Source organism: Leptosomus discolor, chromosome 13 (genome assembly GCF_034619465.1).
Source record: "Leptosomus discolor isolate bLepDis1 chromosome 13, bLepDis1.hap2, whole genome shotgun sequence".
Lineage (NCBI taxonomy): Eukaryota > Metazoa > Chordata > Aves > Leptosomiformes > Leptosomidae > Leptosomus > Leptosomus discolor.
Window position 1 is genome coordinate 16,133,808 of NC_141403.1, and position 23,416 is coordinate 16,157,223.

General features: G+C 37.5%; 1 protein-coding gene across 1 annotated transcript in view; it reads right to left on the reverse strand.

Moving 5' to 3' along the window:
• Positions 1-23,416, reverse strand: part of PTPRM (protein tyrosine phosphatase receptor type M) — a 475,520-nt gene that overhangs the window by 159,019 nt on the left and 293,085 nt on the right. Inside the window, exons 12-14 of the mRNA XM_086472548.1 lie at positions 22,305-22,578; positions 21,163-21,199; positions 15,963-16,037 (exon numbers count right to left, since the gene is read on the reverse strand). Coding sequence (XP_086328674.1) covers positions 15,963-16,037; positions 21,163-21,199; positions 22,305-22,578 — 386 coding nt within the window. The remainder of the gene's footprint in view (positions 1-15,962; positions 16,038-21,162; positions 21,200-22,304; positions 22,579-23,416) is intronic.

Below are 23,416 nucleotides of genomic sequence, written 5' to 3' on the forward strand. Positions count from 1 at the left end.
TAACAGAATCTGGCTCTGTATTTTCTTCAATGCAGATGCACAGAATTCTGTTCTAAACAGTTCTATTTTTATTTTCCTGTTTATTAACAAATTTATTTTCCTTGTTTATTAACAAATATTTCCATTATTAACAAAATAAATAATTTTGTTAAACTCTATATTGCTGTAATTTGCACAGCACTCAAAAGCATAGTAGATATTCCCCAGACTTCTAGAGTATCTTCATGCAAAAGGCAGCTGTTGAACCTGGCAAACAGGAAGCAGTGAATCAAGTATGATGCAAATGGTAGAACAGAGACTTCACAGTCCTCTTTTAAATCTAAAACCCAAGCAAGGAAGAATGCACAGTCAACAACAAGGAGTATCCTTTTAGATGTAATTTCTAAGACTGGTTCCTTCTAAAGTCTATTCTTCATTACCTCCTTCAGGCTGCCTCACCCTACTGGAATACTCATCGGTAACACCTTCTTAAAATCAACTTCTGCTTTATGATTGCATTCCTTTCGTTAAGGCTTCCAGTGCTATTTTTGGGATCATAAGCGCTAAACATTAAAAGTAAGTGAAGGTAGCCTTGCTACATTTTCACAGAGAACTCTCAACTATCCATTGTGTTTTATCTCAGCGTTACGTCCCTCTTTGACAGCGCAGGGTCCTCACTTCAGTAGGCTAGACTTACACTATGCAGAGGAGATAATATCAAAATGGTATTTAGAGCACACACATTTTGTGCATATCATGGAGTGCAACTTTCATGAATGCCTTCAATGACACAAAGCATTACCCTCTTAGGAGTCATGGACAAGCTGGGGAATCCACCACTATTGCAAATTCTCCAAAGAAAACCCACATGAGAAGAGATACAGGGCCTAACATCAGGACACTGAAACTCCCATATTGCATGATTGATCGATTATCCAAGTGAGGGATCACCTCAAATTATCTAAGAAAAGTGCATGTAATGTCACCACAAGTTAAAAATAGAATAAAGCTTCCCACCATGATGGACTCAGCCTGACTCATAAGAGAGATTGTCTTAAACTGAGAACATGATGATTGACATGCCTTTTAAAAACGCCTATGGTTAATTATATTTAAAAAAAAAATACTGGCTTTATCTCAATTCTCCTTTAATTCCATTCAGCATCTCATTCATTCCCTGACAGAACATTCCTCCTTTCTTGGTGTCAGTGGGTTCCACCGGGTAAATGAACCAAATTTGCTACCTTTCACCTGTCTTGAGCACCCCTTGAATCGTTCAGTATTAGAAATTTTGGATCTACTAGCTCAATTATATTTAACAGTGTTTATTCCTTTAACATACCTCAGTTTTTCTACAACAGATTTAAAAAAAACTGTTGTGTTCTACCCCATTCTTTATTTCCCTTAGCATTCTGTTTGGTTTTATTTTGACATCAGATGGACACTAAACAGGTCACTGGTGCACTGTTTACACTGAAACCCGCATCCCTTTCGCCAGTGCAGCGCTGAATTTTGAACCCTTTACGAGTTAAAAGTAATTCAAATTTACCTCTGCTGAACACTACATAGTGTTTATCAAGGCTGAAATTTGAGTTAGTACTACCTCTTTACTCACTTTGCTTTTGTCCTGCTGAAATTCTTCACAGTTCTGTGTGAATTCTGCTAACCCACATCACCTAGCATCATACTCAAGAGCTGCTGCCTCAGCGCTGACTCTTCCATGTATTTAATAGGCATTACTGTGCAGCATGTAATATTAAACTCTTAAGCGCATTAGCTACGATAAAAGCTGGCAGTTTACTTCTCTCTGGCTTCTGTCTGATAGGTAGATTTTGATCCAGAGTAATATTTGTCTCTCACCTTGTAATTACTTCTTAACTGACTTTTAACCTATAGCCACACAGGGCATCATGGAGAGAAAGGTGAGCTGTGTGTAAGGGGATCGAAGCAGCTAGGGGCAGTAGTTCTGAAATTCATTTTGCCACTTGATAAACTGCAATGTCAATTTGTGCTTTTAGTTTTGTTTGGGTGTTTTCAAGAGAGACTTGGAAAATTACTACTGCAAGTCTAAAAAAATTATGCCGTGGTTTCTCTTTTACTCTGCTGTACTGACACATACTAAAAAAGTTGAGTGAAATGTAATCTTTCTTTACAGAAACAGTGTTAACTATGTATTATTGCACCATGATATTATAGGCCTGGTGTTTTATTCTATTTATTACTGTTGTTTCAACCAGTTTGATGTAGTAATTTTTAATTTCCTTGATCACCCTAGAGCCTTTAAAAATATATAGCTACAGGACTAGTGGAGTTCTCTACCTCCAATACAGTATCTGTTTTTAATGACAGACTGCATATTTTCCCCAACAGTTGAGCTAAGCCCACTACATTTTCCTCACAACACTGGACCTAATGACTTATTTGGGTGGTGTTTTTTGTTTGTTTGTTTTACTTTTAAGCTTTTGGTTCTCCCCTTGCACACAGAAGCCTGACTTTAAACCTTGCACAATAACCTAACTTCTGTTTTCTTACTGAGACTGTCTGGAGTGGTTGAGTTAGAATAATTAAGGCCAAACTGACACATAAACTGCGGTCCACCTCTACAAAGGCAATAGGTCAGTAAAGAGCAGTGAGTGGGGGACAGCTCAAGGGAGCTGCTTAGAAAATGAAAGGACAAGGAAACATTTCCTGCCAGTTTAAAAAGGATTAAGGTGCTAACTTTGGGAAGTCCTTACTTGAAGAGAACAAACTAGAGTGCTTCCTTTCAGAAGTGAAAAACAGAGATACACCTACAGATAAACCCCAAAGTGCCACAAAACCCTGCAAAGTATTTCCATAGGCTTCCTGCACTGAATAAAGTGGAAGACAGTAACATTGTTTGGTTCCATACCCTTAGTTATTTACTTTTCTAATTAATCTCAATGATTTCAATTTCCCTTTTACTTAGTTATCGACCATTCTTTGTGGCTTTCCCTGAAGCAGCATTTAAAATCTGAAATATCTTTTTTCTCTTCACTTAGAAAAAATGGCATTCAGCTGGCCTGATTTATGACTTTCCCTCATGGGTCTCATTTTGTTCCATACTTTGCAAGACCCAGTGATAATATTTTTAGGTAGTACCCATGAAACACCTAAAGATTTTATTTCACTTACTTTTGACTCACAGACCTATTCCATTAATTTTTCTTAATATGGGAATCTCCTTTTCTGAAGTTTAGTGATTACTCAGCCACTTCTTGGCATCTTACCTCCTCTTCAGACTGAGAACTAGACTATATGCTAGTTGCTAGCATTTAGTGTCTGTATACTGCGGATTCTTAAATTACTTCATGCAGTGAAATTTCTGCTTCTGTATCACGGGTTAGAAGACTGGGTAAAAAAATTCCTCTCCCTTTGAAGATTTTCTAGTTCTCATGAGAGATATACAGGTCTGGTATTAGGACTGTCGGAATAATTTGTGCTTTTTGGAAAACGGTTCTACCACTTCCTTGAGTAGAAAATTTCCCTCTCCCTTCTCACTCAGAAGGCACAATTGCCGTGTTATAGATCAACCCCAAAACTTCATAATCAATAACCTCATGTAGGTAGTTTATGGAGAGAAAAGTTTGTGCCAAACTGTTACTCAAGAAAATGGAAGCTAAGAATATTTGCTTAATGAACTAGCCAAGCAAAGTATCATTCTTTTAACTTACATGCAAGTCTCGTCTTGTTTTTTAAAACCAATGAAAATGTTCTTCAGTAGAAGAAATGGACCTCTACCAAACAGAACAAAAACTTTCTCTTCTTCTGTCTTTGTAAATGAACAAAACTTGGACTTGCCTGTCAATGTTTCTTAGTCCCTTCCACAAAATTGTAGTTGGAAATGACTAACCATTGCATAGAAAAGAATGACCAATAAAATAACCCTGGCTCAATAGTTTAGGAGCTGCTAGTTATATTTTCAAAGAAAGGAGTAAGATTAAAGCTGTCAGTACTAAAAACTGGCTATGGGCTGTTTTGTCTAAAGTGATCTCTAAAAATCCCAGACATTTCATCTACTTGAGTCAACAATCCATCCCTTCCTGGGATGGTTAGTCCAGATCATCCTAGTTTCCAGTCAAACTTGAGACTAATTTGAGTTAATAACGAGTCCGTAATTTTTTTTTTATGCAGGCAGTGCGATTCAGCCATCACAGCACCTACCTCTTATTTATTTCACAGAGTGAGTCAGGAAAATGAAACATTACACCGCTGTGTGACAGTTGCACTGGATTAGGTGGCAGAAATCATGCAAAATGGTACAAGGCAGAAAGCAGGCAGCGAGATGTGATGCCTTCTAGGGACACCCATCACCAGGACCCTATTGATCCTGCCACAAAGTAGGAAGACTGAAAAGATCAGAGAACTTGGCTTTAAAGACTCTGCCCATGCTCTCCAAGGACAACACAAATTACAAAGGCTACTATCATTATTACTCTTTATTATTTGTATGTTAGTAGGATCTAGAAGCTCTAAATCAGGTTGGGAGCCCCACAGTGCAAGCACACAGCTAAGCAACCTTTGCCACTGAAAGCATACTGTCTAGCTGAGCTAGGCTGTAACAGGCAGGTGTGGCAATTGCAGGTGGGTGGGCGAGGCAAATACCCCCTAGAAAATGCATTTACAATACCCCCAAAAATGAATAGTTCTATCCTTCCTGCTCTTTTAGCTAGCTGGTATCACCCAGCATTTCCAGTTAGAAACACAGTAGAAACAGATCTTCAAGAGTGATTTGAGGGATGGAATAATGTTTTTATGGATGATGTTGTTTAGGGTGTTCCAAGGAAGGAAGTAACATAAAGGTTCATAAACATAAAGGTAGGAAAAAGAGAGATGCCAAAATTAAAGGGCTAGGATAAAACGCAGCATGACAAATAAGAAAGTACGCAACTATGTCTGTGCTACTGGTATGAGAAGATGTGCTCTACAGAAGTAAGTCCTTCTTATAAATATCAAATGATCCACAGGAATTTAAATCCTTTTTCACAGACTGCAAAATACACCCAAATGGGGTAACAGTGCAAAATGTCCAGTTTCCTCCAGAAGTATCCTCGGCATTTCTACCCTCATCTCCCCCACGACTGCAGAAAACTGTACCCTCATTTTTAAGTCTGTAGCGGCATTACTGGTGTTATGAAAAGACAAGACAGTCCAACATGATTTTCACTTGAGTTATTTCAAGTTCATTCCAGCTGCCAGGATTTGTGACTGTCTTGGAGAAGACCCAAAACACATACAGATTTCTAGATGAAATGAATTACCACCCTGGCTAGTCTGTTTATACTGTAAGTGACTGGCATTCAGTCCTCATCTGCTAGCCGGCATGTATTCTGCTAACAAAGTCTTTGTTTTATTACTCCTGGTAGAACTCCAGCTAAGGGAGAAAGTTCTCCCTCCCCTTCCTCATTGTTAGCTTTCAAATCAGTGTTCCTATTTCTCCTTCAAAACAGCACTGCTTTTTTGTCCATATGGCAGAAGTTACGAGGTGTTGTTGGGCAGGGTATAATTTGTGACAGAAAGGGGTTTTGATCAGTATTTTTTTCAGCTTGGTCTCTCTCCTCCATGTCTTGAATATATTAGTTTTGTACATGCCTCAGAGTAAGGTCTGCTTTACTTCTCTTTCTACCGTATTTTTCCCTTTCTGTCCCTCGCTTCTTTTGGAAATGCTCAGGTATAAATGTTTTTTCCATGGGGCAAAGATTATGTTTTCTTTCTGTTTTGCTGAGCACTGGAGCAACTTAAGTGTTGAAACTGAGGTATCCTGATTTTCCCTCCTACAATGTGTTAGCACACAAAAAACTAAATCTCTTTTTCGAACGTCTAGGAAAGAGGGCAAACAGCACTTATATTTTAGCAGGACAGTATCTTCTCTGTAATTTATGATCATCGATACATATTGCTGTGTATGTATCTTCCTTTCCTAAAAGAGATTTCTGTACTTCCATAAGACAACCATGCTGATTTTGGTACATTGTTTATTTGGTGTTTTTTAAATGCAGGAAGAAACAGCCTTGCTAAGAGATCTATGCTAAGAAGGGACTATCAAAATAAGGCTCCACTGTGTAACAATAAGTATGAATTATTAATTTTGTTTGTGATATTCTTTATGAAAATGTAAATATAAGTGACAAACAACTGCATGAAAAGAAATGCAAAAAACTACTTCACTGATGAATATGACTCATTTAACTGACTATCAGATGAACTGTATCTCTCACTGGTGGATGATTCATGTTGGTGCATGTGAGCAAAAAGACTTTTTTTGTTAAACATCTGTGTTTCTGGTTGTCAGGAATAATAACGTTCTTTACAAAACATGCCTAAACCAAATAAAGTTCCCAGTTTGACATGTATCTTTTGGTTTCATCACAATGTATTTTTTAACAGGATTTTAATCCAGGCTCCTTAGACTGGATTTTCCTTGTTTAAAAAAAAAAAAAGACTTAGAAGAAAACAAGAAAGCAAGCCTTGATAAACAGCTTGTTTGCTCCTTTCCAACAAAACCAACAACCTTTCTGCTAGCTCTTTTTTCCCCTTTTCTCTTAGTCAAGTAAATTTAAATATTTGAAATTCATAAAAATTTTCCTCTCCAGTGGGCACCCAAGCAGTTCGAAGCCCTCACTCATACTGGAAGAAAGAAAGTGTAAGTCCTCACACTTCAGTAGCACTGAGATCATTAAAGAATGTTTAAAGCATACTCAACAACTACACCATAAACAGAAATTAATAACAAGTCTAGGATATACAGACATGGTGTATCTCCTTCTTGGAAATAAGTAATTTCCTCAGGAAAAAAATATAAAGTCTTTGGAACCTTAAGATTTCAAATGGCCCTAAAGGGTACCCCCCCACACTTTAGTCTATTTTATGAAGAAAAACGTCTGGTTACATATTTGTCAGTACTCACTCTGTGTGGCCAAAGAAGCAGCCACAATGGTGCACATCACAGACCTCTATGTCAACACAGGGAAAGGTCATGGCAGCCTATTTGAAAGACAGACCCTGCCACTGAAATAAAAGATAAAATTCTCCTGACTGCTACGGAAAGAAGAAACTGGGCTTCTTTACCAAACTACTCTCCAACTACCCAAACAGAACCAAGCTCAGTATGACTTCATGAGATGCAAATTTCCGATCAAGAAGTTTGACTGAAGTTTAATGAGAACATACTTGCATCAAATTAGCTGTATACAGGTAGTTCTCATACTGAATAAGGAGGTCTGAGAAAGAGACACCAACTGCTGGAACTGCATGTGTGTCTCAGTACTATCTGATTTTATGGTTCTCTACATAACCTCAAGTTAACAGTATTCAGGGTAGAAGGGTGACTCTCTCAAATTAGCTCTAAGGAAATTAAACCAGTCAGTCCAGACTGATCCTGTCCATACATAATGCTTTTTCTAAGCAAGTCAGCACCACTTTCTAGCCTATCCTATGCAAGTAGCAGGTAATTTATCATCACCCTCACCAAGGACATTTGAATTTCACCTATCACCGAAGACGACCTCTGGTTAACTCTTATCTCAACACCAGATCTACTCCTGAAACTATACTGAAAAGTGTCAAGAAATATCAGACGTCTCTGCAAGTTTATTTCAACTATCTTCTACAAACAGGAAAGGTGTGGCTTTGAAGCCTGAAGACGACTCTGCCCTCTTTAGGGGAGGTACAATGTAGTTTTGCTAGTACTCAGTTGGCCTACACCAGGCAGGGAAGATGGGAAGTCAGATCGAAGTAATGTTTCTGGAGCTGACCTACTCAGGGTGAAACTCAGCTACAGAACTAGATGTTCTTGGCACGGACAAACGCAACTGTTTTATTTTCCACACATGAATGCAAGGGATCACATCCAGCATGGGAACCTCAGAAGTTATGGGCAGGAAGAACTCGAGTGAGGTACCATCTTCTTGTCTTGCTGCCACTGAGGACATAACTAGAGGAACACTAATGAACAGTTCCAAATGGAAAGTCAGTGAAGACCTGGTTACTTTGCCATTAGGAGGAATGGGGAGAGAGGGGGCAGAAGGACAATGTAGTATAGGAATCCCAGTGGGTGGCCTGCACATCCATGCATTTTTTGGCTTGTGATGCCACCGGCTCATAGATGAGGCTGGCATTCCTGGTGATTTCCACTACCAGCCTCCCTCCACATTGTATCTCCTATGAAAGGTTCTTCAGAAATCCCTCAAAACCAATCACACTCTCAGAATTTTCTTATCATTACTCACTTCCTACCTACTTTCTTGGAGGAAAGCATAACATAGCTCATTCTACTCAAAGATAAATGGAATTACTCATGCAATGATGCACACAGAAACATTAAAATATATTTGTGAGAAATTTATAAAAAGCAGGAAAAAAGACATAAAATTTGTTTTTTAAAGCCTTTACAGAGTCAACATTGTTTTGTGGCAGAAAGGTTGGCTAGAGGAACTGGAAAGGAGAATTAACACAAGAAAGGAAAAATAATACCACAGAATTCAAAATCTGTCTTTGTGCCCATACAGTGTGGCAACTCTTTCATTCACATTTCAGAAGCGCTTACAGTATTGCCAGTAAAAAAACCCGTCCAAACTGAAGCAGTGTTAGATGAACCAAGATTCTAGTACATGGACAAGAGCAGACTAGGCCTCCTCTGAATGGTTATCACTGATTTACATTTCATTTTTAATGTATTTCTTGTAGGTTTTAGGGGTTACAGAAAAATCTCCATCTGTCCTATTTTATGAAGAATGCCTTAAATAGCCATTTTTCTCATAAGTTCTTTTCATATAATTTTTAATTATCGACACATTTACTCACAACCAGAAGCTGCCTAAATCAAGGACAACATTATGAAAAGTGCAAAAAGGTTTCATGAATACTTTGTTTGCTTCTGACCAATGACAATTTACCATTTTTCCTCTGTTTCCATTTGTGTTTCCCGTGTGAACTCAAAAGATGAAACAGAACCTGAAACTACTGTATTTCCCCTCTTGTAGTCTTGAAACCATGTGAGGCAGCAATTCCACTTGCTTTTAGGCAAAACTATGACTCAACTTTCATTTGCACAGGAGTTTTCTATTTACACAAAAACTTCTTAGTGGTCAGTGACAATAGAAAATCAGATGAATGGAAGGAAATGGAAGTTTAAAGTTTTGAAAAAACAAAGACTTGAAAATGTACACATATAATTGATGCCTTTCCCAGAGCTCTAAAATCATTGTCTCTGGCAGTCAAACTCCCATTACTGCAGAAAAGGACATTTTCAATACAATGTCTGGAGAAGCAGGTGTTAAAAACCCATCAATAACTACTGTCATGGCTTGCATAGTGTTATTACTCCAAGCAGACAAATGCAGCTTAAGATTTCAGTTATTTCAAGGAATCTAAACTGAGTGAATTGCTGAAACGTTATTTTGCCCAAGGTGGTATGTTCTGTGTCATTTGATTAAAGTCAACAGTATTACTCTCCTGTGCTCTGCACTATTCTAACTGTAACACATTTTAATGATCACCTATACATTGACACAGAGGTAATCCATGTAATAGTGCATTACACATTTGTTAAACTCTCCAGTGATACAAACAGCAGATTTGCAGTTCCTAAGAACTACAGGATGTTTTACCCACAACTAGTCCCACATTTTCTTTCAAATTAAAATTCTAATTGCTTAGCATTTTATGAATACAGTCAATAACTACAGACGGGAAACATTGAAATTCATAGGTTTTTTTCGTTACTAATTATATCTCTGAGTTTCTCGCTCTTCCCTTGTCTCTCCTTAATTTTTCATTGTGGAACATGCAAAACATGTTCTGCTTTGAATGTAAAAATCAGAGGTGTATTTTTTTAATATGGCAATGAAATAGCACACTATATGACATTCAACAATGCTCTAAAAATTACCTACTGCTATTTTTGCTTTGTTTTATATTTTCTGCTTCTCTGTAGATTGCTGGTGTTGAAATATTTTGGATGCGATACTGACTGGTACTACAGAGATGGCAGAGATTCCTTCAGTTTGTTAACAATTTATCCTGGTCAGTTACTTTCATGACTGGGTATTATGTTTCCATTCTCTGTAATGAGTAAAAGCGCCATCCCCCTCAATCCAACCTCAAACACCCTCACAGAGATCCTCATATTAAGACTGCACATTATTGAGCAAATAAATTATTTTTCACCTAGGATGAACTGAACAGACTCCTCTTTATTGGCTTAAGTTAAATTTTGTTTCACTCTCTCCATGAAAGAGGCATTTGACACTGGCACTTGGAATCATATTCTCCTCTCAGCTATGGGCTGGAACACTCAAATTTCCAAATCGGTTATGTACTTGAGGGATGTAACACAGGTCTTGCAACGACTGACTATTAACTCTGTGGCAACCAACTTTTAAAGCCCTCTGAACAAAAGACAAAAAGTTTCTACAGTCGAAAACATACCTAATTAGACCACTTGTCCTTCCTAAGGGGAGGGAAAGATCAAGACTTTCTTCTAGATCATGGGATCTTCTCCAGCTATTCCTGTCCCAGGTCTGTAACACCACTGGCTCTGGGGATACAGTGCAGAGTAGCTGAAGAACCCACACCTGCTTGGCCAACCATAAGCATCAATAGCCAGAGCAGAACTGCTGGTATGACCCCCTGCAGTTTATCCTCCCTACTCTCCTATTTACGCAGGAGAATTGCAAAAGTCCCACTGTACCCAACACAATCTGTTCAGAGCAAGAGGAGGTGAATGGGAGGAGGTCCTGAACTCCTGATCAGAGCCTCCGGCTTTTCTGTTAATGACTTAAACACATTCAAAACTAAGGCTGCTAATCCATTTTAAAAACCTTGTAGGAATTGTTATCATTGTAAAACATGAACTGGAGTACCTAATATCGCTAATAGAATCACATTGGTAAGTGACTTCTAATCAGCTCACGTTGTCTACTGTCTACAGCTGGAAAGGGCTGGTATTTATGGTTTTGTGAATTGCTATTAACATTATTTTTAGGTCACCTTTGTCTTATTGTTTGACTTCAGCTCTTCTTCAGGTGCTCTGTGGAAAATGTACTTATGTTTAAAATCCTAGGTGCTTTGGCTGCACTGCCTTAAAAACAGAAAACCTGACATTTGACTCTGTAGTGTGCTAGGAAAAAAAAAAAAGGAGAAAAGGAAACAGTAGCTCCCATGATACTCCTGTATCCTCTTAACATTTTCTTGTAACTATACTGTTTTATAGATGAAACTGTCACTGCAAAAATGACAAATATAACACATAAAGGAACAAAAATGGGTAATAAATCACAAGTGACACTCTAGCCCATTGAAATGCATTCAGCTGGTGCTGCAGAAAGTAGGAAGATTTCCTCTTGCTTTGCATTCTGCCCAGCTGAGCAAGAGGACCAGAATGCTTGAACAATTGGTACAACAATCGCTGGGGCCATCACTGAAAAACAGGCTTAGAATTTCACTTTTTGAGAGTCTGCTCCGTTCTCACTCTGCCTTCCTTATCACTTGGCCTTGCAACAACATCCTACTACAGCTTTGACTTACACCACATAGGTGCTCACTCTCCCCTGGATAACCATTCAGAACTCCCACTGATGTAAATGCTGTTCAGAGGTATCAAGAGAAGAATAAGCTCCTAAAACAGTGTATTCAACCTCAGGCAGACACATCTGAACATAGCTTTGTTATTACACACAGCACTGCAGTCTCAACTAGGAAATCACAGGTTGTCCATTACCCAAAATAGCACTTCAAGTTTCAGTGTGTCAGAATACATCTAAATCAACGTTACATGGTTCAGGATGGAGATAAATACATGCGAATGTCTGTCTGGCCCGTGTTGCTATACCTCAAATGCACTGTAAAGGACAACAAGCTAGATAAATAGGAAAACACTCCTCAAATTCCTGCTGTTGGTTGTTGTGATAGTGAACAAACTGTGTTTTCAGTAATGCAGTATAGATCTGGAGTAAATCCCTTGACATAAAAAAATTTCAATGAGGTTGCGATTTAATCAATCCATGATTTCAGTTGACTTTTTTCACTTTTACAGTGGAATGGCTGAGAACAGAATCTGACCCAGACTACATCAATAAATCTTGCTATATATTGAGTACACATCTGAAGAAATCTGTGTATTTTATTATGCTGCTAACTTCATAAGGGAGAAGAAACCATTTGGGATTATTTTATGACTGCTTTTAACTTGGTTATAAAATATGCTGCTCATCTAGACCTTAAAGTATGCAAGGTAAAAATCATTTAAGATTGCCACTATATTTTTTTTTAAATTCTTCCCAGTTCTCAAGTGTCAGTTATTCTACAAAACTTCTGACATATCTTGTTGTATCTGATTTGTACCAAGAATTTCATCTATAAAGAATGTACAATACAGAACTCTCCCTTCCAGCTGCATGTGTAATTAACAATGGGTAGTAAAAAGGGTGTTCTATGGAAATCAGTCTTAATAATATCCAGTAAAGTAGTGGCTGCTCCACTAAATCACAAAGAAAATATTTTAATTTAAATATAAGTAGCTCAGACATATTTCAACAATTAAGAAAATGCCTGAAAGAATGAACACCCTAATCATAATTCCAACCATGCTATTTTATCAGAATGCAGACAGAGAAAAATAGATGAGGGCCAAGTGAATACCAAATATGGCCAAATTAAACCCATTACATGAGGCGTCTCTTACAAAATAGTGAAGCAAACTGCAAGTGCTTTCAGGCTTTCTCAAAAGCATGGATTTCTTATTCAACTTTAAAGTCAAGACCATACAGCCACTTCTATGTAGTAAGTTTTTTAACTTTCGACATGATTTCAACTGTACTGTTAAGCTGTATTTGTTTATGAAAACATGGGGATGATATCATGAGGGCTATTATGCTTCATGTAGACACAGTCTTTTCTCCTGGCTGACAGATGTTATATAGTTAGATATTCTCCCTGTCTGTTGGAGGATAGGGTCAATTCCGTGGATTTCAAATTAGCTACTTTTTGTAAGGTTAACACTGAAAGCTAAATACTGTTCCCCAAATTTGAATTCTTTAGTTACTAAGTTGTGGAATCAGTGATAAAAATGTATTCACTAATACTAACAACATTAATTAGCTTATTTCAGCTTGTAAGAATCAAAATGACACAGTTGCCTTTACAGCATGTTATATTATACTATAACTTAAAGACAACTACATTGTAGGTATTTAAGTGGAACTGCAAGGAAAAGTTCCCTTTACTACAGGCTGCGAAGGAGTACTGAAGCAAGGAGTGACTGTCAAGATATTTAGGGCAAATAGCAAGTAATCCTATAAATGGAAGTCCCCTTATTTTTATATGGAAAGGAAGGAGAAAGGGAGGACAAACAGGAACTAATAATGCATTTTTAATATACTGCACCAGGATGGGTTGATGACAAGGGTAGAGGAAATGAGTGCAAGCAGATTCAGCTTGAAAGCTGAACTGTATTATCATGATCTTTATTAAGAGGAAGACCTTTCAAAATTGGTAACAATATTCAGGAACGCAGCCAAGACTTTAAATTTTCATTATGCAAGAAGCATCAACTTCCCACCTGAAAAACAGAAAACCCCAATCCTGAGCTCCCCACTGCCCGTTACGTATCTCCTCAAATGCTCGAAGACAAAAGTAATTTCTTGATCTCAAATGTAATTACTTTGGTGCTGAGCAAAGAAGTGAGGAAAAGGCACTGAATAGAAAATACTAAGTAATATTATTTAACAGTTACAGCTGTAGTGCTTGTGGTAACTACAGTTAGCAACAGTCCTATAATTTCCACATAAAAAGTCCTTTCACATGTAGATCCTTTCCACAATCTGGGAATTTGTAGGAGAAAAGTGTGGGGATAATGTGCACCACACCTTGCTTCCTCATGCCCAGTCCAGCTCCAGTCCTTTTAAGAAAATATTTGGGTTCCTCATGGATACTGCAAATACCATTATTGTTGCACTGCCCCAGAGTGGAAAAGCCTGCCTAAGGGCCCCCTACACCGAATGTCTCTGTAGAAAAACATGAATTCCTGTTGCTGTCATGGGACCAACCACGTGGTCTGGGTGAGGTTTTTACCACTCCTTACTGCAGTTGTGGCAAATGAGAAGGAAGATGCTTCTTTCCCTTTGATCACACAGTCTTTCTAGCATGAGAAGGGGTTGCAAAAATGGTGACGGGATTTCAGAGCCTTTTTAATACATTTCACAAACAGCCATAAATGCTGATTTTTGGTATCACCTGATACTTTCTTTTCACTATAAAAATTATTTCCTGGCAGGACAGATTATTTATTTTTTTAAAAAAAAGCAAATAAAAGTCACAGATCTGATGGACAACCACAGAGTGCCCATGCTATAAGCCACCAGTGACAAAGCAACCAAATAAATACTTTGCTGGCTGTCCTATGCTACCTATATCTCTGTTCTCTGTTAACTACTACAGCCATCTCCCTCTTGTGGAAGAGGCATCTCTCCAGTGTTTCTTGTAGCTACCCGGTTTTGTATTAAAACAAATAAAAAACAGAAGAAAAACATTTAATTCTTTATATGTAAAAATATACAAGCTTATTTCAATCCTGTGATGAAATCAAAACTTGTTGAAGTTCAAGGATATGGAAGAGATGTTCTTGGTCTCTTCAAATCTATCTGTATTCTCAAGTAAAGAATAATTGAGCTACAAAAATATATGTGGACAGAACTTCTGACAAGCAGCAGTAACAAGAACAAGCTAGTACTTCCTGGCATCATCTAAATACGTTATTCTGGTTAGTTCACATGTTATTACACAATGCAAATATACATGCAACAATTTTGTCTTGATTGACATGGTCACTTAGGCATTATGGATCACTCAGCTTTGTTATTATAACACATACCCCAGAATTAAAAGCTATAGCAGACATGTCACTAATCCTCTTATCTTAAGCTGAATCACTTAACTGTCTCTTACTGACAATAGCAGTATCCAGATATCAAGCATGTGAACTCTTCCTCATCCCTTAGACACCCAGTAGCAACATTTACATGCTGCCCAAGAAACTATGACAGTAGTCTTGAAAAAGGCAATGATTTTATCATATGCTAAATGCTGATGGACTAGGTCTAACGTCCCCTGTTACATATTCCATCAAACTCACCTTAGATTCTAGAGTTTTTAATGCTCTTTGCTTCTGTTTGAAAACAAAAAGGTTTCCAAATCCTTTAAAACCTTTATGCATGTGTTTATTTCCTGAAAAAACGAATCATTTCCCCAAGTTCATAAAGATTTTCTGGTACATTCTGAACTGGCCTTCAAGCCACACACAGCCTAATAATTGTCTCACTTGCACACTGAGTTTACTTTGACAATGAGATTTAAAAACCTTATATACTTGTTTATTCTCATACGTCACATGCTAGGCTATTTTGTTTTAATCCTAGAAGTCATGTATGACATAATTGAGAAGGAATTAATTTTATTTCTTTATCTTAATTTTTTGTATATTGAGATGTTGCCACAAAATATGATCTTCAACATTCTGCAGTAAAAAAAATAATCCATTAATACAAGATCTTTGTCCTAACTTACACATGCAACTCTCGAGCCTAAATTATTTAGAAATTCTAGTGTCTTGATCTAGTAACACAGAAAAAAATAAACAGGTACACAGATAAATATCTATATTCAAACTACCATGTAATTTATGGATGGAGCAAGACTAGATCTCTTTACAACATCAGGCTTGAAGGAACATTCCACAGATCACACACACAATGGGCACATGCAGTGGAGTTGTACATACAGGGATGTGTGTGTAAGTTTTGGTGCCAAGCACACAATTCAATGGAGCTGAAGAAAAACTTATAAACAAAAAGAAAATTTTAACATAAAAACTATCTATGAGCAGAGAATTAAGAAACCGTGAGGGAAAAGGAGCCAAAGAAAATGAGACAAAATGGGCATGATGACTTGTCTATACTTGAACATCTGACCTGTTAGCTGGTCGTCGCCTGCAGCAGGGGCGATGCGAATGTATGGTGTTGTAAGCTGAGTCACGATTATCGCAGCTAAGGCAAAGGAAGATTTCCAGGTCAGCATGCATGAGGGAAAAAAAAGCCAGACTGAAGCTAGGCCAGCAAGAAGAATCTTGGTCAATAGTTTATTGTCTGAACTTCTCACAAATGAAAACCAAAAAACTCCCACAAGTTCCTTTTCATCTTCAGTTGTTAGTTTGGTTATTCTGCAAATTAATAAGCTTTCGTATGTGACTGTCATTCAGGAAGAGGACTCAAAGCACATTATTTACATATAATGCATCTGAGGAAACTGGAGACTCTGGCTCTGCTAGTCACAGCGCTGGGCTTTCTAAGTGGAAGTTAACTGCTTATTCAAATTAACTTCTTCAGGTAACTGGAACTAGTTTCACTTTTTATTTTCCTATTTCGTAATAGTACATTTTTCCTACAATTCTTTTTTTAAGATAATTTTCATGTAAAGTATTTTTGAGCTAGCTAAGACTCATTTTTCTTGTATCCACTTGGGTCTTTTTTCTGAAAATGCACACACTACACATATACTTAACTTTCAGCATACAGAGAATGACCACTGAGAGTTGGCACGCTTTTAGTTAGGTATGTATGTAACTGTATGAGGTCCAAGTTCACATTTTGCCACTCAGACATGGAAAAGCTGAAAAACCTGAATTGTTGGTGTGCCTGAAGTATTCAGACTTTTCTGTCAGAGCTGTAACAATCACTGACTGGTGTAGATAACTATTACCATGGCTCACATTAATAAAATCTCATATTTCTTTGTTTGCCAGCAGTTCTATGATTGCCTCTAAACGGTTAAGCACACTATGATACATATATATTAAGGAATATAAAAAAAATTAAAAGGTCAGATCCAACATGATGCAGCTGGAGAATGATGCAAAGAAAAAATATTGGAAAATTAAGGACAAAATTATATGAAAGATCACTCATTTACATAGAACAGCCTGGGTGCTATTAGAGATGTGGCAATGAGTGAGGAAAATAGATCATCTACCATCTGCAGACAATTAAACTCAAAACTGCTGCTGCATAATATTTTGAAATATCCCTCTGCAACACTGAAATGCAGTGTTGATAGTAGCTGCTAGAGTACTGTTGCTATTGGATTTAAAATATTATAATATCCTTTTCTCTCTCATAATTAATGAAAGCCTTCCAATGTTGCGAAATTAGAACAATGATGTCTCCCTCTTGAGAACTGGATTCCTAGGAGATAACCAAGATGTTTCTATCCAGACAGTGTTGTGAGTCATATCAGGAAATATAGTCTTAATATAAATCACAAAACACCACAAAGTTGATAGCAATAAACTTGAAGGAGTTTTGGAATGTTTTCAACTTCATCTGCTGAGATTTTACACTCATTTAGCTTGAAGAAAGAGTAGGTATATGAAAGCCATACTTCAAGCAAAATACGACAACCTTTATTACCACTGGTACAAAAATCTCTTCCTGACTTTTGTTTGTTTGTTTGTTTAATTATCTTGTCAAAAATAATGGGAATGGAAACCCTGTAGTCTCCCCATTTGTATATACACCAAATAGTCACAGAGGTACCAGAAGCCTTTCTCTAGAGAAAACTAAGATCAGAAGACTCCGTGTCACAAGAATATACTGTCTGATCCTTCTAGCTAAGGCAGTGATAAAGGTTCCCTTTGACTTCAGCAGAAGCAGGAGAACTTTCAGCTCTACAAAACCCAATATTCCGATGCTAAATTACACTTACAATCATTGCAAACAGGATTTTTATATGATCTCTAATAGAACACATTCAACAGAGGTTTAATTTGTAAAAATGTAATGTTCATAAAACAAGAGCATTTTTTAAACTGTTACAAATCGAGGTTGTTTAAAATACACTTGATGGAATGAGAAAGTATTATCCAGTTACTGACCCTACACATGCATTGGACCCAGTTGAGTTAGACTGTACTCTTCTAACAAGAAGCCTGTCAATGATAATAGGCTACCTGGTGCACTTTGGCTCTGATCCAGCAACACAGTTTAGTGAGTGCCAGCTGAGCACGTGCTTGACAGTAAGCACACGTGTTGTCCTGTTGACATCAACTGGAGTGAAAAGCAAAGTACCTGCTGAAGGGTTCTGTCGGATCTGGGGCAAGAACACTCTGTATCTTTGTATTACACTTACTCATTTGTTTTTAACTTAACCAAAAATACAAAAGCATACAGTGGGCCATTGAATGAACACTGCAAAACTCAGTGACAAAACAGAATCTCAGTGATCTTAAGAAGGTCTCAAGGGCACCAACAACTTTTAGATTATCTGGAGTTAGGATATTTAAAGGAAATACAGCTAGCAAATGACACAGCTATGCTCATGGCAGGTTCTGAACTCCTCTGTTGGTCCCGAGGGCAGACTTCAAACAGGCTAACCACACACCCTTAATATAGACAATGAGGCGGCTTGGCCAAGCTCAGACGGCTCAGTGGAGCAGCTTAGAGGTTGCCTTGGGTAACCTGGATCCCAGAAGGGGATACTGCTGTGCTTGAAGCAATCCTCAAATTCCATGGGAATAGAACTACAGAAGCTTTCAAGAAACAGGCGGACAGTTGGCTGCACTGTCATGTTTGTTTTACAGGGTATACTTTATGACTCTGGCCTTTATCCAGTAAAACACTTACAGGTCTACTTTAAGACAAAATAGTCGCAATATAGTCAGTGAGATTACTCTTTATGTTCAAAATTAGGTACATAACTGACTTGGTTAAGGCCTAAAAGCATATGGTTTCCTACATGCATATTAAATTCTAGAGTACGTTTACTAACTCCAATGGCCTACACAAGGCTGCAGGTTATTTTTGGGATCAGATCTTAATTTAAAAGGAGACTGTACCATTTTTATACATGAATGGCCTAAAGCACTTACTTTTACCTTTAAAAAACACCAAACTTGAACTTTTAAAGGTAACAGAAACCCAGAATACAAACCTTTCAGAAATTTTATTAGTATATGAAAACTAGATGTTGCACTGGAGAACTTTCGCAGCCTTATTTGTAAGGAGCAGTATAATAAATAGATGGACACAACGAACATGTAGTAGAGCTTAAGTAGCTTACTGTCTAGTAGCTATACTGTAGTCACAAAACTCAGGGGAAAATGGTGCATGTCTGTAAGAGATCATGCACAGCGGTCACAGCAGCCTTTGCTTCCTGGGGTAGAGAAGGAGAGGTGAACGGCAGTTGACAATTCTCTATCCTGCCCCACTGCAGGTGTGGTGACTTCTGACCAACAGACATGAAGCATTTTTGCTATTTTTTCTAGTCCATATGAAGGAAGTCCCCAGAGGGCACAGAAGTCTGCTTTCCTCTCAAGTATCTCTGTTAGATCCAAAGCGAAAAAAAATCTGTACAGACAGGTATGATGACTATCATATTAAAACATGTCATGCTCTCCATTTTATTTATAAAAATTAATATAGTTTAAGCACATAATACAGACATTCAGTTTATAACCATGGAAATCAGTGCTTTACAGAAGCCCCCCAAGAAAAGTTTTGCACCAGAGACTATAAACACCATCGAAGACACCTCTGGTTTCAAAGTCTTCACAACAACACCTCACATTATTTTACAGGCTTCACAAAGGTATTACAAAGAATTCTGAAACATGCTTTCAAAACAGAAATGTATGGAGATTTGTTTAAAATAAAAGCTGCATTTCTCACATCTCCATTGCCAAATGGGTTAGCTCAAAGTAGCTTGTTGCTATGGGAGCTATTCAAATCCATAAGCCACCCTCACTTCTCAAATCAGAGAGTAAGATTTTTCAGCCAGTCAAGTAACTGGAATAGTTGAACATCCATTAGTGATTAGGAATACAAATTTTCAAATAATTTTAAATCCATTCCTCTAATACGAATTATGATTTCTGAGGTAACGCAGTCCACTCCTGGTACTATTGAAGCTACCAGGAAACAACAACACAGGATACCACTTGAATCTGGAATTAACTTCTCATCTTGGGTTTCAGTTTTTATGTCTGAAGGTTTTCTATGGTTTAGTAAGCAGTCAGTTAGTAAATTAGAATTAAATCTACTTCCTTTGGTTTGGAAAAAAACCCAGAAACCAGTTCAAAGAGCCATAAAAAATGTATTTGTCACATCACGGACAATCCAGCCTTCCAACAGAGGCAACTATACACTACCATTTCTGTTACTTTTAAGTAATGAGATTCTCATCCCATCTTATTTAGATTTAGTGGTGGTGGAATTGTGAAGTCTACACGTAAAGGAAACCACGGTGGAATCAGTTACGTTAGGGACAGTCACTGTGAGACATGCATGATCTCCCGCAAGGAACAGTGGTACAGGCATGAAGTTTCATACTCTTACCAGGTGCCCAAACCGCAAGGTGGTACTACCTGTTCCTACTCACACCAGTACCTTCTTTCCTTTTTCTCTATTACAATCTCCAAATAATCATACTATCCCGTCACTTCCTTTTCAGTCTTTGAAGTTGCCACCAGCTAGAGCTACTCAAAGGGGATACCACAAAGATAATCACAGACAGAACGTAGCCTCCAAAGTTAAATATATCAGCAGCATGTTTATCCTTCCCTATTTGGAGACCAAACCTATAGCTAGCACTGTCTCAATTATACAAACTTGTCTCACAAATGGTAGTATCATGCGCTGACAGTCCAATAATGATAGCTGATCTAGACCATGAAAATGAAGAACATGATTTCTCCACTTTTCTTTTATAAAGCAATTAAGGTAAGATAATTGCTTATGAGTAAAGGGTAATTTTTCACTACGGGTGTATAAGCCGCTAGTATGCACTCTGCAATTGGCAATTTTACAACTCTACTATATATAGAAAAGTCCAAAATATTTATTGTGAGATCATATAAAAACCCACAGAATATATTTTAAAAGCCCTGTGTTCAAGTAGACAACTAAAAATGAGTATGCATTTCTTATTTAAAACAAACAAACAAACAAACAAACAAACTTCCTAAATCTCAGCTAGAGACGCAAATGAATCATTTAAAATTCTGTAATAGCTTTAGTGATGCCTTTTAGCAATATAAACACTTCTGCAAGTTTGGAAAGACCACGTGAAAGAAAGGTCAGCAAGCTGAAATACAGAATACATGACATAATATGAACATACCTTTTGTGGCTACCCTGACGCAGTCGATTTTGGTTTCCTGTGTAAATAAAGAGGAAAAAGGTCACATCTTGTGTTTCTAAGCAAAGAAAGTCATCCATGATTCTATTCTTAAAAGTACTGATAAAATGTCAGAGAAGTGTTCACTTAATGTCCCTCATTACATATTTAACTGCTTATTAAGGAACTCCAATGTGCTTTCATAATACGGATAAACACTGCTTGGGTGTGGCACATAAATATTTCACTTAAGACTCCTCTAAAAGTAGAAAATGTGTGAAAGGTATTCGTAAGAGCACTGGCAAGCATTCAGCTTTTTTACTTTGGCAACATAGTGATCTTAGGAGATTTTTCTTTTTCTTACAGGTAGTATAGTTCGAGGCATCATGCTAGACAATTTTACAAAGAAAAAATAATCAATGGTGTTTCACATTTCTGCACTGTCAGTGCACTGTGAAAGAGGGACCATTATGGTTTCTGGCAGAAAACATTTCCAGGCTGTCAGCACAGACAGCCAAAGCTTATCAAGAATTGAAGGGCTCTGGGTAGCTCTGTCCAGGAAACGAAAAACAATTACAGGAAGAATTAGTAAGATGAAACATGATCTGCGAAGACCTTTCTACATGCTTTTCATTTCAGTTCCATCTACTTACTTTTCTTTTACTGTTTGCAGAAAGGGAGAAAAAAAGCGGTTTCTAATTCAGTCAGGGCAACCAAATGAGAAAATGGGAGTTCAAGATGTTACAAACTAAGGTAATGGGACTGGACAGGCCAAGACAGATGCGCTGAAATCCACAATCAAGATTGCCTTAAACTTAACAAAAGAAATCACAACACTCTCCTCTTCAAAGCAAGAAAACACAAACCAAAAAAAGAAAGAAAATAAGCCAGTCAAACAGTCATTGGACAGCCTTTAGGTAGTAAGACAGAATGGTAATGCACTACTTTGCCTACTCACTATTGACAAGATGTGCTGCTTTCCCCTTGTCTCTCCCACAACCTTTAATCGTTAAGCAATGTTATTTTTTAAACTCAGTGTGTTATATTTCACAGTTACTTCATTTTGCTGGGCATCTTGCTAGTTGGTGCCAATTGTCTATGTACACACAAATACACTATAAAACCACACCTGTCATAAGACTTACCCCATTGGCTCTGCTAGCAGCTTGAAAATATATGCTATAGCTCTTATGAGGAAGAAGTGGAGTGTTCCAGAAACCACTGTAGGTTTTGTTATCACCAATAGTAAAAGGCTGAGCAGCTTGTAAACCATTGGCTGGAAACTCTGCAGCAAAGTAGTACTGGGAATTCAAAAGCGAGGCGTTCTGGAAATGAATGGGCACTGGGTAGCACTTCAGGATTTCAGTTGTCTTTTTGGTCCTCCGTGGGCGTTCTTCTTCAACAACTATTTGATAGACACTAACAGTGCAGAAAGGAAAGAACAAAAGAAACACATGGGTTATTCTAAGACGTGGGCAGTCAACTCTTTCTGAAACCATAATAGCATACCAGCATTTATGGCAAAAGAGAACTGTTAAAAGCAAAGGACACTGGAAGAAAATGTCACTTTGATATTCAGGTGTAGGAACTTGTGGAATAGATTCATGATTTCAAACATTCATTTTGTTTTGGAAAAACAAAATTAGCCATACACACCATATAGCAAAAGCACAGAACACTTTCTTGTTCGAACTCTTGTACAGAAAAAAGCTTGCTTGATTAGTGCTAAAATGTAGAATTAAGTATTATTTTGTTCATGGAAGTAAGTATAAAGCTATAAGTTCCATTTTCTAACCTGTTTATCTTGTCTAAATGAAATGAAATGAGTAGTAAGATAAAAATGAAGAAATAAATTACAAAGAGATATGGAATAGAATTTGCTTAACTGTTGACATAATTATTTATAAAAGCACATACAGAGTAAATTACAGTCTCTTAAAATTTCAGTGGCATATTGACTGTTACTGAGCAAGAACGAAACACTTTTTTATGGAAGTTATTCTCACTCAGCAAAGCACTTTTACACATCTTAGAGATAACCATATTTTTAAGTGTTTCTGCACTCTGCAAAGCAATTCAGTTTGCACTTGCATTCTTTGCTGTACTGGGACCTACAGGGAACAGCCCACCCCTCTCCACTGTAAAGGTGCTATGGACATTCAAGCAGGAACAAAGAAATTGTGATTTTTGCTGTATATGCAAACAGCATAATCATTATACCCTTGCAGTTGCCATAAAAGCCTGAGTCAGTGCTTTC